We start from the raw sequence: 16,957 nt of genomic DNA, 5'->3' as shown, positions 1-16,957 counted from the left end.
CGGCATAGTGGTGCAGTGGTTAGCACTGTTGCCTCACACCTCTGGGACCCGGGTTCGAGTCTCCGCCTGGGTTACATGTGTGTGGAGTTTGCATGTTCTCCCCATGTCGTCCTGGGGTTTCCTCCGGGTACCCCGGTTTCCCCCCACAGTCCAAAAACATGCTGAGGCTAATTGGAGTTGCTAAATTGCCCGTAGGTGTGAATGTGTGCGTGAATGGTGTGTGAGTGTGCCCTGCAATGGGCTGGACCCCCATCCTGGGTTGTTCCCTGCCTCGTGCCCATTGCTTCCAGGATAGGCTCCGGACCCCCCGCAACCCAGTAGGATAAGCAGTTTGGAAAATGGATGGATGGATTATGGAAGTTGAATATTTTTGTATTGATTATTTTACCAATGAAATACTAACTGAAATATCTTCAACTGAAATATTCAATGTAAATATTCAATGTTTTAATATACATTCACATTAAATTACAACCCCCAAATAGTCAAGCATTATTAAATGCAATGCGTTTTTATTCCAGTATTATTAAATGCAATGTGTTCTTATTCGATTAGTGTAATTCAAAGTGCTTTTTTGTATCAATGGCTTTTATCATCAATTTACTTCCACTGAATCCTAATGATGTCTGCTCCACTACAGCAGGAGAAATGTTTTTAGCCCTTCATTCACAGCAAGCTGTAATTTGTATTTTCGAAGGCCAAAGATTGTGCTTACACACAACATACAACCCTGCATCCAAAAAGTAATTTGTAATGTCCAACTGTCACAGAGTGAGATGTACACACAAAAACACCTATGAGAAACATGGCACGGAAAAAAAAACATATTACAAAATTTGTGCCTCTATTAATAATTGCCCATGTTTCATTATATAAGAATTTCATACCATTCCAGTTGGTTGTAAACTTTTACATTAAATAAGTGATTGTATTTATGCACAAATACAAATATTTCATATCTACATTGTTCATTCCTCGGCATTGCCAGTTTCTTGAAGATTATTCAACACTGCATCAATTTCACTGAAACATAAGACAAAAAAATCGTTTAAAAACGGCAAAATACTTCACATCCAATTAGCTTCTAAGAGAACAATTTTTTTTTTGCATGAACTCAATGGCCCTTTCTCAGTTCAGTCTCTTACCTGATCTGCTCTTTCACCCATTCCCTCTGCTGCCTTAGGACTTGCAGCAAGGGGTCATCTTCAAACTCCAGCCCATCCGAGTCTGAGGAAAAACATATTAAAAGAAAATGGAAAAACCATTAGTAAAAGAACTTATTTTGCAAAGCTGTAGCATTGAAAACAAAGACCTTCAGATACCCCTTTCACACAAAGTCCTTGCTGGAGCTGGGCTGGAGCTCACACAGGCCCCACCAAAAACCGCCTCACATTCACACTGCGCTTGGTGCTAAAAGGGGTAGAATGATGACATCAGCATGTACATATTGCTGTGGGAGGGGTACCGTTTCAGAAGAGAAGGCAAAAAAGGAGGACTGTACGAGATGCAATGAACAACACTTCTGAATTTACTGCATATGCTTACATTATTTTTACCCTTGTTCCTGGGTTTAACCCAATACAGTTCATTCAAAAATTTTGGAATGTCCTGCGAGTCATTTGAGTACATCTGCTAATGACTTATTCCTGCATTTGAGCAGACCAACACAAACTACCCTTTGTGTGTTCCAGTTAAAAAGTGGGTTGCAATCGGAGATGCATTCATGGATGAACTGTGGATTACGCATACTAATACGCTGGGGTGTATATAACTCAAACCCATGTATTCATTCAACCTTTAAAAGCCATACGTCAATTGATTATTGTAACAGCGGAAATGCATACTTATTTTATGGGCATTTGCGCTGCTATGACAAGAAATTAGTGTGCATTTTAACCTTTATACTGTAAATGAAATACAAATTAACATATAAAGGTTAAAATGCATAGTAATTTCTTGTCAAACCAGCGCAAATGCACATAAAATAATGGACGCTGAAGGAACTACTTCACAATATGCATTAATGGGCTACTTTGATAGGCAATGGGCTACTTCTGAAGATAAGAATAAAACATTTTGCTAAACTTATTTTACAAAATATACAAATCATGAAATATGTAAATATTTCACATGGAATACATAAATATAAAATGTGATGCTCCTGTTCATCTGCATTCTCTTCACCTGTGTTAAAACAAGCACACAGAAGACAAGATAGTAATTTCAGTGAAATTAACCTGACATTTCAATCAAGATAGTGTGCGAGTGATATTTTCATTGATGTAACAAAGCAGATAGCTGTATGTTATGTATCCCCGGCTGGTACACAGAGGTCAAATTTTAATGTTAACTTATTAGTTAACTAAATTGTCATTACAACAATGTATATAGCCCAACCCTGCCACAACACATGTCCTACACAGAAAACACAACTGATTATTTAATGATATTCCATTTTGTTTGACAGATCCTTGGAAGGCATCCAACATGCACCAAACGTGTTCAGTCACATTACAAGTAGACACAACAAAAACAACGTTCCAGATTCCTCCAAAGCGGTCGTCTAGATCAATGCTCCAGTCACCGGGATAGCAGGTGTGTTTCCAAACACGAAGTCCATGACATTTGTCTTTAGGGCACCCAGCACAGTTTTTATTTACCTCTCTTTTCGACTTACATTTTTTAAAATCTTGTTCACGACTTGCTTGTTATTCTGATAACCCCATGCCTTTTCCAACTTACTCTTCATTGCTTCATAAATTTGCTTTCCCCTGTGACGACTCTAACCACCCCTCCTGATGTCATGCGCTCCCAACTCTGACCCAGCAATCTTTCAGGGCCAAAATAATGAGCTACAGCCCGGATATATCGACACTGCACCGCATATTTTCGGTGTGAATGCAACAGCAGGGTCAGACTTTAGGTTCGGCACGGGCACCAGCTCTGGTGTGAAAGGGCCAAGAGATATAAACAAACAATAATATTGTAAATAAAAAATTGAATGAATGAAATTTTTGCTATTATTTTCATTTCCAGTACAGACTTGTGAGATTACATCGAGATAAAGAAGCGATGAAATAGCCCCATTCCCCACCTTCAGCCTCACGCAACAGCTGGACGATGGCCTCAGGGGGCTGCAATCTGTTGGTGTCAGCTGCTGGAGACTGTGGAGGTGCAGGAGGCGTGCTTCTGGGTGAACTGGAGAAGCCCGGAGTCCTGACTTCAATAGGAGAATCCGGCGCTGAGAAAAGTACCTCCGAGACCACCTGCCAATTTAATAATCAGCGCATATTACTAACACAGTGAAGAACGCAGCTATACACATTTAAAGGGTTTGTTGTTTTCACCTGTCCTAGAGTGCTGTGTATGGGAGAGGGTGGAGGTGCTTGGTCTCCTTTACGATCCCTGCATGTTGATACTTCATTTCCATCTGATTTATTTCCTCGTCTGGTGGATTTCTGTGGCCATGCGGTCAGCACCTCTCGCCTTTTGCCATCATTGGTGGCACCATACCCAAGCTGAGCTTCCATTTCATGATCAGCCTGTGGTGCCCCTTCCCTTCTGGCATGCTGTCTAGAAGATGGTTTTGTAGTGTGTCTACAACATAATTATTTACCACTTTGTTAAAGTAAAAAGATGAAAACAGTAAAATCGGAAATGCTTTAATTCCTGGACAATTTTATGAAGTGTGGATTTATGCCAGAAATTAATTTTTACTGATTAAAATGATCCCAGTTTTTTTTAAAGCAATTTTTGCAAGTATTGACAGACCTCACTCAAATCAACTCAATTTTTTACTGCTTTTAGAGATCAAAGCAAATCTAAAAAATGCATATAGGAAAATAAATTTGTTTAACATCCGGTTTTACCTGGGTGTGTTTCTCTTGGGCACTGTGGATTCCAGCTTTTGCTCAGTCTGGACTTCTTGTGACACCTTCCTCAGTTTCCTAGTGTTAGCTCCTGGATGTGCCCACTCGTCCTCAGCAGAGTCAGATGACACAGCAGGCAGAGAAGAGAAGTCTTTGCTGGGGACAGTCTCAGGGCTGCATTCAGTGGGGTCAGCCTGGGCTTGCGATGGATTACAGACAGGCTTTCCGAAACTTCCTCTTTGGACAGCGAGCTGTGGGTGCTGAAGTGAGCAAGGTGGCAAATTGCAAAGAAGGTGCATATGGGGTAGAATGGTGAGGTCACTGGGAAGCATTGTCACTATGGGACTAGAAATAGGGAGGGATGGAGTAGCTGTAGGCATTTGGAAGCCTCCATGAGTGGACTCTTGAGGAGTCAAGTAAGGTATCTGCATGAGGAAAAGAAGGATTAGATATCCTTTTCATTCACATCCATTTAACTTTAATGATCCTGATAAGGTCAAAGATCAGCATTAAAACACTTAATACGTCTATTTTATATATATTTAGATGATATATACACTGTATATGGTATGACTGAAATTTAAGCACTTGAGCCATTTGTTTAATTCAACCTACAAAAAGGACAGAATTACGCGAAGACAGAACACTATTGTATAGCATGTAATTATTCAATGCCTGTTGAGATGGTCATTTTAATAATGACCAGATGCCTACATACTGTGCTGGGCTGCTGTGAAGCTTGACCCCGAGGCTTTTGCAGTGGCCACTGGCTAGCCTGTTCCATCTTGCGGCGCAGTCGCCACTGGAACAGGATGTCATCTTCTGGGCGAGGATGGGAAGCAGAAAGGTGGTTCACAGGGGGTTTGACCTGAGCTCTGGGGGCTATACCTGGTGGGGTTACCAGGATAATGTAAACAAGACAATATATAAAAAACCTACTAAACACACTATGAAACAAAAATAGCCTGGGCTGTCCACTGGAAATTTGTTAACTTTATCGCAGTTCTTAAGGACTGCATGTCTGACACCTTCAGACTTACCACTGGTCAAGTCAATAGTGGTGGCAGGTGCAGGTTTTCGGACTGGCTCATCTACACTGACTGCAGAGGAAATTTCTGAGCCAAGGCCTTCAGAGCTGATAGGCAAAGAGCCACTGCTGAGAGACTGTTCACTGAAAGATCAAAGGAAAGCCAAGCCCGTGAGTGGGACAAACTGTGAATTTTAAAACCAACTCAAAACCAATTACAATCCATCCATCCATTATCTTCCGCTTATCCGAGTCGGGTCGCAGGGGCAGCAGTCTCAACAGGGAAATCCAGACTTCCCTCTCCCCGGCCACTTCATTCATCTCCTCCGGGGGTATCCTGAGGCGTTCCCAGGCCAGCCGAGAGACATAGTCCCTCCAGCGTGTCCTGGGTCTTCCCCGGGGCATCCTCCCAGTGGGACATGCCCGGAACACCTCACTAGGGAGGCATCCTAAGCAGATGCCCAAACCACCTCATCTGACTCCTCTCAATGCGAAGGACAGCGGCTCTACTCTGAGTCCCTCCCAAATGACCGAGCTCCTCACCCTATCTCTAAGGGAGAGCCCAGCCACCCTGCGGAGGAAACTCATTTTGGCCGCTTGTACTTGTGATCTTGTTCTTTCGGTCACTACCCAAAGCTCATGACCATAGGTGAGGGTAGGAAAGTAGATCGACTGGTAAAATCGAGAGCTCTGCCTTTTGGCTCATCTACTTCTTCACCATGACAGACCAATGCAGCGCCTGCATCACTGCTGACGCTGCACCGATCCGCCTGTCGATTTCCTGCTCCATCCTTCCCTCACTCGTGAACAGGACTCCAAGATACTTAAACTTCTCCACTTGGGGAAGAACCTGGAGAGAGCATTCTACCCTTGTCCGGCTGAGGACCAAGGTCACGGATTTGGAGGTGCTGATTTTCATCCCAGCCGCTTCACACTCGGCTGCAAACTGTCCCAGTGAGAGTTGAAGGTCACGGTCCGATGAGGCCAACAGAACCACATCATCTGCAAAAAGCAGAGACCTAATCCTGAGATCACCAAACCGGACACCCTCCGCCTAGAAATTCTGTCCATAAAAGTTATGAACAGAATCGGTGACAAAGGGCAGCCCTGGCAGTCCAACCGAGTCCAACCATCACCGGAAACGAGTCCGATTACTGTCGACAATGCGGACCAAGCTCTGACACCGGTTGTACAGGGACCGAACAGCCTCTATAAGGTAGCCTGGCACCCCATACTCCCGGAGCACTCCGCACAGGACTCCCCGAGGGACACAGTCAAATGCCTTCTCCACAAAGCACATGTAGACTGGTTGGACAAACTCCCACGCACCCTCCAGGACCCTGCCGAGAGTATAGAGCTGGTCCACTGTTCCATGGCCAGGGCGAAAAGTGTACGGCAAGACTACTTTAAACAAAGACACATGCTCAATCAATCACATATAGGCATATAACTTCCATATAACGCGTTGTCTTATTTCTTGGCAACTTTAGCAGCGGCCAGTTAGAGGAGGACCTAGCTTGGGCACAGGTGACACATGAAGATAATGCTGTATCACCAGTAATTAGAAGATGGCAGAGGTGAGGAAGCAGCAGTTCAATATGAAAATGACCACCAAGAAAGGATCACAGCCCACAGAACCCACGTCCATGCCACAGGGGGCGGCCCAAGCACCACATCAGTGTCACCTCTGGATGGTAACACAGCTCATGGACGAAACATCCCTAACAGGAGTCATTCCAGATGGTGACACTGACAGTGCACCTCCATTACCCAGCACCCAGGCTATCAGAAATAGGTAAGATACACTGTGGTTGCGTTTAACTGGTTGCAGCAAGTAATGCGTGTCGTATGCCGCAGTAGACCAACAAGTGAATGTTAACAAAAATTAATTGTGCCAAACACGTCTGTTGTCATGTAAAGCACATATTCATCCATCCATCCATCCATTTTCCAAACCGCTTATCGCGGGGGGTCCGGAGCCTATCCCGGAATCAATGGGCACGAGGCAGGGAACAACCCAGGATGGGGGGCCAGCCCATCGCAGGGCACACTCACACACCATTCACTCACACGCACACCTACGGGCAATTCAGCAACTCCAATTAGCCTCAGCATGTTTTTGGACTGTGGGGGGAAACCGGAGTACCCGGAGGAAACCCCACGACGACACAGGGAGAACATGCAAACTCCGCACACATGTGACCCAGGCGGAGACTCGAACCCGGGTCCCAGAGGTGTGAGGCGACAGTGCTAACCACTGCACCACCATGCCGCCCCAGCACATATTCAGTGTCAGTGAAATTATTTCTTTGGCCATGAATGTTATAAGACTTTGGAAAGACTTTGGACTTGCCTGCACATACTTTGTTTGAACACAACTAGATCATTCTATGTGTCAATTGATCCTATGTGCCAATTAATTCTTCTTCGCTTATCTGCCGCTACAGGCTTGTGCATACATATGATCATAAAAATACACACATTTCAACACACAGAAAGAAACTGATAAATACCATATACTATGTGTGAAGTTGTGCATATATGCAGTTTATGCACAAAATTGTTCATACACATGGTTGATAAATGAGATCCATGATTCTGATTATCAGCATTTCACCGGAACCCTCTACTGAAATAGCAGGCATGAAGGATGAATGGATGGATGAATTGCATTATTCCATATCAGTGAAAAACCTAAAAATACATGGTTACAGATATCTCTTTGATATTGTCATTATAGTATCTGCAGGTCATGTGTCTATGAAATGGGAAGAGGGAAAGGGAGCTATAGAACAGAATGGTAGTGCATTTTAGCTTAAGAGTACCTTCTCTGCAGCAGCCTGCTGGTCCTCTCTTGTAAATGCAGGATCTCTGGTTCTCCAACATCACAGTTGGAATCTGACAGACACTGCAGGACAAAGACGACCTGTCTTAGCTTTGCAGTCATTCACCAGACCATATGCACCCCAAAGGCAACTTGCTACTTTACTGTGTGTGTGTGTGTGTGTGTGGATTTAACTAAATCATTATTATCCATAATTCCAATCAGGCAAAATAAACAAATTTATGGGTAGTACACGAAACATTACTGCTAATGTTGAACACAGTCTAAGTCACATGTAAAGAATGGGATTACTTGCTAATTTTGATGCTGGAACGGATTAGATAGATACATTTAAAAAGAACCCCATCCATCCATCCATCCATCCATCCATCCGAGGGTCACAGAGGTCTGGAGCCTATCCCGGCAGCTACGGGCACCAGGCAGAAAATAACCCAGTGTGGGGTACCAACCCATCACAGTTTAAAAAGAACCATTAAATTGAATTGTGAAGAGGAAAACACTGCAAATTTTTATATGATTGTGTTTTTTTAAAACCAACCATCAAGAACTGACCAGGGCAATAGTCAGCCCACAGAGCTATTTTTACTGGCATGCATGATCATTAAAATAAAATCGGAGGGGGCGGCTGTAAAGTTTTAGGTTCCCTATGAACAGATTTTCCCTCACTGATCTTTCTCTGAATTAATAATAGCAATCAATATTCTATAACCACTTGTTCTGTTCAGGGTTGTGGAGGGTCCTGAGCTTATCCAAGCGGCTATGGGTTCAAGGCAGGGAACAACCCCGGATGGGATCAAAGAAATTATATCTCCAGCATACTAACCATGATGCTGTACTCATGGTCAAGGAGATGTGGGCAAGGAGGACTGAGCTGGCAGGGCTCAGTCGGGCCCAGCGCAGATTCTTCATCTAAACACAGACATGGAGACTGGGTGAGACATAGACTCACAATTTCTCCATTACAGTGGATTTGTTATTGCTTTTTAAATAACAACAATAATAATAATAATAATATTAGAAACAATGAATAAAGAATATTAGTTGTGGATCCCGCAGCCCAGGCTAATGTTTCACAAACAGTCTCTATGGATCTCAACATGGTTAGAAAAACAGGTTTCTCATTTTCTTTTGCGCACAGATTTCTAAAGCGAATGGTCCAATCACTGCTGTCTAGCCAGCGGGGGGGGGGGGGGGGGGTCGTCAAGGAAATGAGACAATACGTCAAGACCTTACTTGCACGGGGAAGACACATTAGAAACAAAAGAGCTACTGTGGTGCCCTGGAAAACTTGGCCAGTTACACACAGTGCCTGCTGCAAGCTTTCTAGGGGCGACGCTGCCTTATACATGACGAACTCCTCACTTGCAGCATTACTTTCTACCTGATGGAGCAGAGAGGATATTTCTTGCTTATTTATTGCTCTAAAGGACATTCTGAAGTGAGGTAGTATCCTATTAACAGGGGCACGGTTGAGGTGCAGTGGCTGTCGCCTCATCAATTAGACCTTAAGCGACTGTCCGTCGTATTCGCATTTCAAGGCGGCACAAAATCCACTCCATATATTCACACTCATACAGAAAATAAAAAGAAACAATATTTAAATAGTGAGTCAATGAAGAAATGAACATCATCTATGTAGCAACTTCAAAATGATTTAAGTAAAATTTCACAAGTCAGCAGAGACAAAGAACATTTGTCCAACAAAAATAACGACTATGTCAGGCAGGGATACCTCTCTGTACAGACTGTGACTGGGAGGAGGTGGCCTGGGAAGGGGATGAGGTTAACCACCAGAAAGACTGCCTGCCATCCATGGTTAATGAGTGTTTCCTCTCCTCTCGACTCTGAGGCCTCCCATGCCGAAAACGTTCAATATACCTGGAAATACATTAATAGCACATTCGCTTCATTTGTTTTGGTAAATTACAAGATCTGTACTCTAAGCTACAAGTGTGTAAGAAACAAATGATTAAAAAAATTAATAAAAACAGATGCTGGGCCATTAAAGCCCATGCTATCAGACCTAAAAACAGTTTTTAACCCAATGAGGTAACGAGGCTGAAGAGAGCACAAAAGGACCTGCACTGCATACTATTTATCACCTTTGTACTTTTGCACATATTTTTTGGTGATTGTGCACATATTGCTCACATGACATGCTCCGTCTTGTTTTTTTGTACCGCTCAGAGAACTGCCAACTCGGTTTCACTGTGCTGGCTTGTACAATGACAACAATAAAGAATTCAATTGGAGATAAAATACTTTGCCAACACAGAATCCTCTTCGGTTTCGGCTGCAGCAAACACCTGGGGTGCTCCTGAGGGGATAGTCCCAGCCAGAGCCTCAGTTTCTGGGATGGACTGCCGGTCAGTAGAAGGCCATGACTCAGAGAAGCTGGAATGCAGCCCCTTAGAGGGAGGGGGGCTATGGTGAAAACAACTGGATGTTGCAAGGGACTGCTGGTGTTCCTCACTGATTGAATCACTGCAGGGTAGAGGTGGGCTGGGTGCTTGAGGTAGGCGTACTGGACTTAGACTCTATAGTAAGCAAACAGAAATAAGCTAGCCATAATATAAATGAGACAATCAAAAATGTATAAATAACCATAATTTAATTTTAAGTTCTTTATAGCTTTTTTTCTTCTGTTACCATTTTCTTCTGCTGCTTAGAAACTTTCTGGATGATAGAGGGGTTGTAATGAGTTTTGGGTAAGGCAGGATTTGTGGGGAATGGGTTCCTTCTGGTGAATATCGCACCACTGAGGAGAAAGATAGTAATCATCAAACAATGGGCAGAATTTCCTCATTTAGTAATAAAATTTCACGAACCATTCTTATAGACAGTGTACGGGCGTTATTACCTGGACTTCATGGCAGCTCAATTCAACAGTCACCGATATGGCTCTTTGTTCACACAATCTAAGTTTTAATAAAACCAGAATTAACACACATATGTCCAAAATAACAAAGAATAACATGACATACCCATATATGCGAGTAACTGAGCGGACATGTAAGACGAAAAAACGTCATACATAATATCACACAACACTTCTCATTTATAAGTATAGTAAAGAAATTGAAGAAATGTATTTTAGGGGAGTAACTAACAGAATGTATGTCAAATACTTAAAGTTGCGCTAGTATTTGTCGGAAAACAATCACGTAATCACTTTAACTGCAAAGCATATCCACATACCCCAGTATACAGTACCTATTTAAGAAACCAGATGATGGCTGCATTCCGCTTTATCCACTTTACCAATATTCTCGTCTACTTTTCCGTTCCTGTTGTATCTGCTACTAGCTAAACCGCGCCAAACTCAAACATGTGTGGTTGCCGAGCAACTAAATGTAAAACCAACATTTAATAATATTTAACTTCTTTTATTTCCGCTAAAAAGTACCATTTAATCATGTAATACTAAATACACATTGAAAAAAACGAGCTAGTATTTAATATCATACAGGCGTTTTCACAGGTCGTCATGAGTAGGATCATGGGAAATGTAGTATCAGTCAATGAAATTACGCAAGGAGGAGCATTGACCAATCTGAATACAGGAGTTTAGTGAGTGAAATTGCAGAACACCAATGATCTTAAGAGATTGTCCTTTAATTCAACCAATAAACCAAAACTAATCCGATTGCGCGCGGAAGAGGAAAGTCCTTCGCTGGAGACTGGAGAGTAAACGTAGCTATTTATATAAACAAAAATAAGTTTCATTTCCAGTGTTTTGTAGAGTAGCGATTGCTTAAGGTACACTTTTGTAAATGAGGGCTATCTTAGTATGATGTACAAATAAGCTGATATTAAGGTAGATTTCTGGTTGACATATTATATATTTACAGAACCAGGTACGGTACTATCACCAGCTCGGTTTGCTAGCAACTGGGAAACTCGTTACAATATTTTTGCTGACTTGTACGGTAAGCACGTTAACCTTGTCAGTTAAGTAAGTCTTTAAAGCCCAGCATTGGGAAGCGCGCTATGTAATAATTACTTTGTTATTTTTTGGTAGTTAACTGCTCTTGTATGGTACCTAAATTTGTCATAACAGACTACTTACCTCGCTAGGCAGTATTTATATAGCCAGTATCATCGCAGGAACATTAAGCATATGGTTTGTATTTTACTGCTAGTTCGTGGTTGACTGATATTTTACATAAATCTCCAGAGGCAGGCATCTAATTAGTAAATATGGTAATATTTATTTTATATATAGGGTGTTAATTTCACAAAGTATTCATTGTTAGGGAACCGTTGTAATCAGAAATGGTCTTGGAGTAGTAAAGCGAACTGAATATCGGTTGAGTAATTCCTTCTGTCTTCATGCATAGTTTTTTTTATGTCATATTGTATGGATCTTTTCATTAGGTCCTGGCTAACTAGCTAATATAGTCAACTTAATACTGAACTGCCTGAAGAAGTCGGAAGGGGGATTGATAAATATTCGAGTTTGACGCCTCTGCTTTATATGTGGTTTGTGACTGCTAGCTGTCTTCGATTTTCAAGAATGCTACACGTGAAAATCAAGGCAGAAAAGACAGGTAGGAGGATCCGTTTTAACACCTGTACAAGACCCAAAGAGCAAATGTACTGTACTTGATTATTACAGCATGCTTTGTCTTCCCATGCTTTGGAAGATGCTGAAACAACTGGAGCGCGGGGACGCCTGGATGCCGTGCTGCAAGGTCTTGTTGAAAAGAGTGATAGTGAGCGGTGAGTTTATACCTGTCTAATTGCTTTTGTAGACTGTACTCTGATTATATTCTGAGATACTTCACTTGTTGCTGTGGTGATCTCTTTTTTTCCTTGTATTGCTGTGTTCCAGTGAACAAAATGAAGATGATTCTGGAAAGATGGCAACAGATTCTCTGAACAAGTATGATTATCTTTTTATATAAAAATATAAGTTGAGTGGTCTTTCCTTAAAATTATTCCAATGATAATAATCTATGTAATCATTATAATGTATATCAGTGCCCTTGATTTAAGATTCATGTTTTTACTGTCAACATAAGTCAACATAACATAACAGTATAAATATGGCATAACATATTTATAAAGTATTTGAAAACTTGTGGTCTGCAGCACTTAGCCTATATACTAAACAGGTCAATTACAGAGGAGCTCTAAAATAACTGGAACTTTTGAAGATATCTACAAGTGGATGACAATGTTTCTTTTCTTTAGATTCAAATGTATTGGGTTTGGTAGTTTAAGGTCTGTCGCTGACCTCTCATTATTAAAAAAGTACATTTGTTGTCAAATGAAACCCTGTTTTGGCTGATACTGATGTGTACTTCACAGAGATTTGTCTCCGTCTTCTGCTGGGAAGCGGTGAGTCAGTGATTTTGTTTTTTGTGCGTGGTATCTTAGGTCTAATGTTCAATATTTGCTGGAAAATTATCATTTTAAACTTGTAGTTTTAACAAATGATCAATTTGGTTGATGTTACAGACCATCGTCACGATTCCCACAGCATCGACGGAAGAAACGCAAGGAGATCGATGATGGGTTGTCGGAGAGCAACCAGCACAAGCAGAGTAAATATCTTGCTGAGTACAGCCAGTGTATACTAAGAACTGGGAGGTTTTGTGTGTGATTCTGCCCATCTACCCTTCAAATTCCTTTTATGTTGTTTTCATTGTCCTCTGCCACATTTGCTTCCTGCCGCCAACCCTGCCCCCCCCAACCCCCCCCCCCCCCCCCCCCCGCATGTTCTCTCTTCACTCAGATGCCTACATCATCAAGCTGTTTGACCGCAGTGTGGATCTGGCCCAGTTCAACACCAGCACCCCGCTTTATCCCATCTGCCGGGCCTGGATGCGGAATAACCCCACAGTCAGGGAGCGGGCAGCTTCCTCCAGTCCCTCTCACAGCCTTGGAGAGGAAGAAGAAAGTGCCTTACTAATATCTGTGCAAAGCTTTGAACTGCGAATTGTAAACTGTAGTATATGCATGAACTAAGATATTTCAGTGCTAAATGGGTCACATCAGATTATGCTTTTCCAGTTGCACGATGAGGTTTTATTTTATTCCTTTTTCTGTACCTTAGGTTGTGGACATGCTGAATGGAAAGGGACAAAACGTGTATCGGCTTCCCCCACCTTCCCCTTCTCCTATCGGTCCCTCTGGGGAGCCTGTCAATCTTCGTATTCCTCCTACAGAGAAATCCACTGCTGCCAAGGTAAAAAGGGTGTTATCTCAGGCGCTGATGTGGGTGGCCAGTTTACCTTTCTTTTTTGAAAGCAAATCAGCAGGATTAAAAAAGTATTTCATTTCAGTGTTTAATTTTGTTGTTCTTTTACACTCTGAAGGACAATGAACACTTTACGTAGCACTACAGAATGAACTACTTGTGTTAATGAAATGTATTCATCGGTTTTCGGTAGTAGATAAAGCTCTCTGTTTTGTATTTATTTGTTCCAGCCCTTTGATACTGCTCCTGTGTCCATACCTCTGGTATATAACCATATGGAACGATGGAAAAAAATTAGACAGAAGTAAGTTAATACTAATCGTATAATCTTTTTAGTGTACTTGTATTACAGTAGCCATGCATTTTCATGAGAAAACTAAATGCATATTTTCAGTGTGTGTGTATACAAATACATATGTGAGTGCAGAAATTTACATGTATGTATATGTACTGAGCAAGAATATAAACCCAACACTCAAACTAAGCTTGAAAATTTTATTGAAAAGAAATTCATGAATGTAAATCTGACAAGTGGCACAGATTCATTAGTCTCTCTTGGTCATGGATGCCCCGAGAAATAAGGTGCATCGTAGAAAAGAATTCCCACATTCATATCTGGAGTGGCAAGAATTTGACTGTTACATCCCGACACGTTTCCGTGGAGTTGATTACGTTGTTGATTGTGGCCTGTGGTTTCCAGATTCAGAGCATCACGAAGATATGAAGGGGTGATATGTAGGGCTGGACGATATGAAATATTGTATCATTGTGATCATTCATATTGTCCTAAATTTTAATATTGTGATATAGCCTAAGTACTTGTTTTCTTGCATAACTGACAGTTGTATTGCACTATTCTGTTTTTCGTAATTGATCATTATACCTGGCACATGCTCCATAACTACTAGTAAAACAATTTGGTCATCATAATCAGAAAAACTCAAAACCTCCTGTTATATTTTACTGTTTTCTACATATGAATCTTAGAATTTTTTGATAAATATAAATATTGTGAAGATCTCTGGGGAAAAAATGTCATTTTTCGGGCATATTGCCAAGCCCTAGTCAATCACATTCTCTGGAACAAACAGTGAGGCAGTCAGAGAAAAAAAACGAGCAACAAAACATACTGTTGGCTTTTTCTAGTGCTGTGTCCTACAATGAAAAAGTTTATTTTCATAATATTTATCTATTTAAAATAGATTTCAGTTGACAGTCCATTCAAGTTGTCACATGTTTATGTCCTGAATCTGTTTAAGGGCAATTTTTAAGAAAAAATGGAGCATTATTATTTTTTTACTTGAATGACTTGAACAATATTGTGATCAACATCATTTGATATGAAAAAAAATGATAAAATATTTTGCCATACCGTCCAGCCCTAGTGACGTGCAGTGAGTGTACAGATCACTTGGATAATGATTGTGAAGCCAGTTGGATATTCTGCCAAAAGTAGAGGCAACAGTTCTTAGTGGACATTCCAATGACAAACGGCCCTTTCATAGTCTCCATATTTAAGAAATCCTGTGTAGTGGTTTTGCTGCCACATGTTGATATGCCACATCTGTGCAGTAGATGGATTATTAATACAGAAGAAAACTAACAAAAAATGATTTATTTTGCAATTTTTGAAACATATATGCTCTTTGAATGCCTACAAAAATACAGATTTTTTTTTAAATTGCTGCAAAATAGGAACAAAACTAAGTGTTGCATTTATATTTTTGTTCAGTATACATATTGGCATAACTTCTTGTGTTTTATTTCATTAGGCTTTTATAATTATTACTTTATCAGAATTATCCACAAGTATTCTGAAGTTATATTTTGATTCTCATTCAGATGGAAGGAGTCCTCAAATAAAAACCAGCTGCGATACAGCGAAAGCATCAAGATCCTGAAGGAGATGTATGAACGTTAGCAGTGCCCGCAATGCTTCCCAGGTCTCGTGTGGTAGAAAAGCACGGGACAACACAGCCATTTAACTTAGTGGGAGGAGATTCCTAGAGTCTACAGCTTGCTGGGTATAGTAATTCAGTTTGTAGCAGTTGTTTCCTATTGGTTATATTCATATAATAAAGTGACTGCCACTCTGGTGTGAGGTGATTAAAACAATGGTAGCTTTGTCAATTTTTATATGGTTAAAATTAATTTGCCAATGCATCTGTTTGCAATTGTCTCTAAAGAGTCCAAATTCCATGTAATGGTGGGATACTGAATACCTGACAGAAGTCTTGATCCATACTTCACCTCACCTACTGCAGAGATAGGTGAAGATAGATGGGGGAAGCAGGAAGTCTTCCGTTTTGTCAGGATTGATGCATTGACAGTACAGCAGGTGTATGTGTGTTGCGTGTTTCTCCTTTTTGTATTTATTTGAAACTGGTCTTTATGTTTAATTAGCTTTAAATTTTCTTTGATTGACAGGTGTCCAGTCCTGGGTATCCCCTGTTATGTGCCCAGTACGTCCGGTGTTATTTATTCACAAAGACTTTCACAAACAATAGGGCAACAGACTTCGGGAGTGACACAGCCAAAACAATAAACAAAACAGCACTACCGCACACGTCCCAAAACTAAGCTAATTCTAAACGAAAAGAAAACGGGAAAACAAAATGACAAACCTACCTCTGACTCCCTCACCAAACAGTACAGTGAACCACACGCATGAACAAATGGGCAGTCACTCCTTACACATTTAACAGACACGGACATACAGAACACAGTATCCGAGGGGCGAGGCAAGAGAGGAGTCAGTAAGAAGACAAGAGATCAAAACCAGAAGGCAGTCAAAACCGAAGGCAAAGGTACAGAAGGGCAAAGCAAGAGACGAAAACCAGAAAACCAAAACTGTCATACACAATTAATCCACACACAAGCAATCCAATAACACAAAACCAAGTGTGAGCAGAGGTCCTGTTACTCTCCCGCCACGGCTTTTTCAATCGTAGCACCGGAAGCAGCGTCGAAGCTCTGGGCGTGGCCAGGTCCGGGAGGCGAAGTCGAAGGGA

General features: G+C 41.4%; 2 protein-coding genes across 9 annotated transcripts; one reads left to right on the top strand and one right to left on the bottom strand.

Moving 5' to 3' along the window:
- Positions 1–432: 432 nt before the first annotated feature.
- On the bottom strand, positions 433–11,227 carry proser3 (proline and serine rich 3). 2 transcript variants are annotated; one of them, XM_049025138.1, is made up of 14 exons: positions 10,955–11,227; positions 10,602–10,659; positions 10,391–10,499; positions 10,004–10,278; positions 9,474–9,619; positions 8,565–8,650; positions 7,722–7,804; positions 4,910–5,040; positions 4,588–4,757; positions 3,870–4,294; positions 3,348–3,597; positions 3,095–3,266; positions 1,146–1,227; positions 433–1,023 (listed from the first exon to the last, which is right to left on the bottom strand). In XM_049025138.1, the coding sequence occupies exons 2-14, from the start codon at positions 10,610–10,612 to the stop codon at positions 969–971; spliced, it is 1,995 nt and encodes a 664-aa protein (XP_048881095.1). In that variant the 5' UTR covers positions 10,613–10,659; positions 10,955–11,227; the 3' UTR covers positions 433–968. The 2 variants fall into 2 exon arrangements, with proteins under 2 accessions (XP_048881095.1, XP_048881096.1); XM_049025139.1 differs by having other exon boundaries at positions 4,588–4,691.
- Positions 11,228–11,385: 158 nt separating this feature from the next.
- On the top strand, positions 11,386–16,061 carry lin37 (lin-37 DREAM MuvB core complex component). Of its 7 annotated transcripts, none has more exons than XM_049025155.1 (11): positions 11,386–11,434; positions 11,593–11,670; positions 12,239–12,291; positions 12,388–12,463; positions 12,576–12,626; positions 13,055–13,084; positions 13,205–13,290; positions 13,482–13,643; positions 13,804–13,934; positions 14,177–14,250; positions 15,789–16,061. In XM_049025155.1, the coding sequence occupies exons 3-11, from the start codon at positions 12,258–12,260 to the stop codon at positions 15,865–15,867; spliced, it is 723 nt and encodes a 240-aa protein (XP_048881112.1). In that variant the 5' UTR covers positions 11,386–11,434; positions 11,593–11,670; positions 12,239–12,257; the 3' UTR covers positions 15,868–16,061. The 7 variants fall into 7 exon arrangements, with proteins under 7 accessions (XP_048881112.1, XP_048881109.1, XP_048881108.1 ...); XM_049025152.1 differs by having other exon boundaries at positions 11,386–11,500; positions 12,119–12,291; XM_049025154.1 differs by having other exon boundaries at positions 11,400–11,500.
- The last annotated feature ends 896 nt before the right edge of the window (positions 16,062–16,957 follow it).

This window comes from Brienomyrus brachyistius, chromosome 9, assembly GCF_023856365.1.
Source record: "Brienomyrus brachyistius isolate T26 chromosome 9, BBRACH_0.4, whole genome shotgun sequence".
NCBI classification, from domain to species: domain Eukaryota; kingdom Metazoa; phylum Chordata; class Actinopteri; order Osteoglossiformes; family Mormyridae; genus Brienomyrus; species Brienomyrus brachyistius.
Note: the sequence above shows the minus strand (reverse complement) of the source record. Positions and strands in the feature narration are given on the sequence as shown.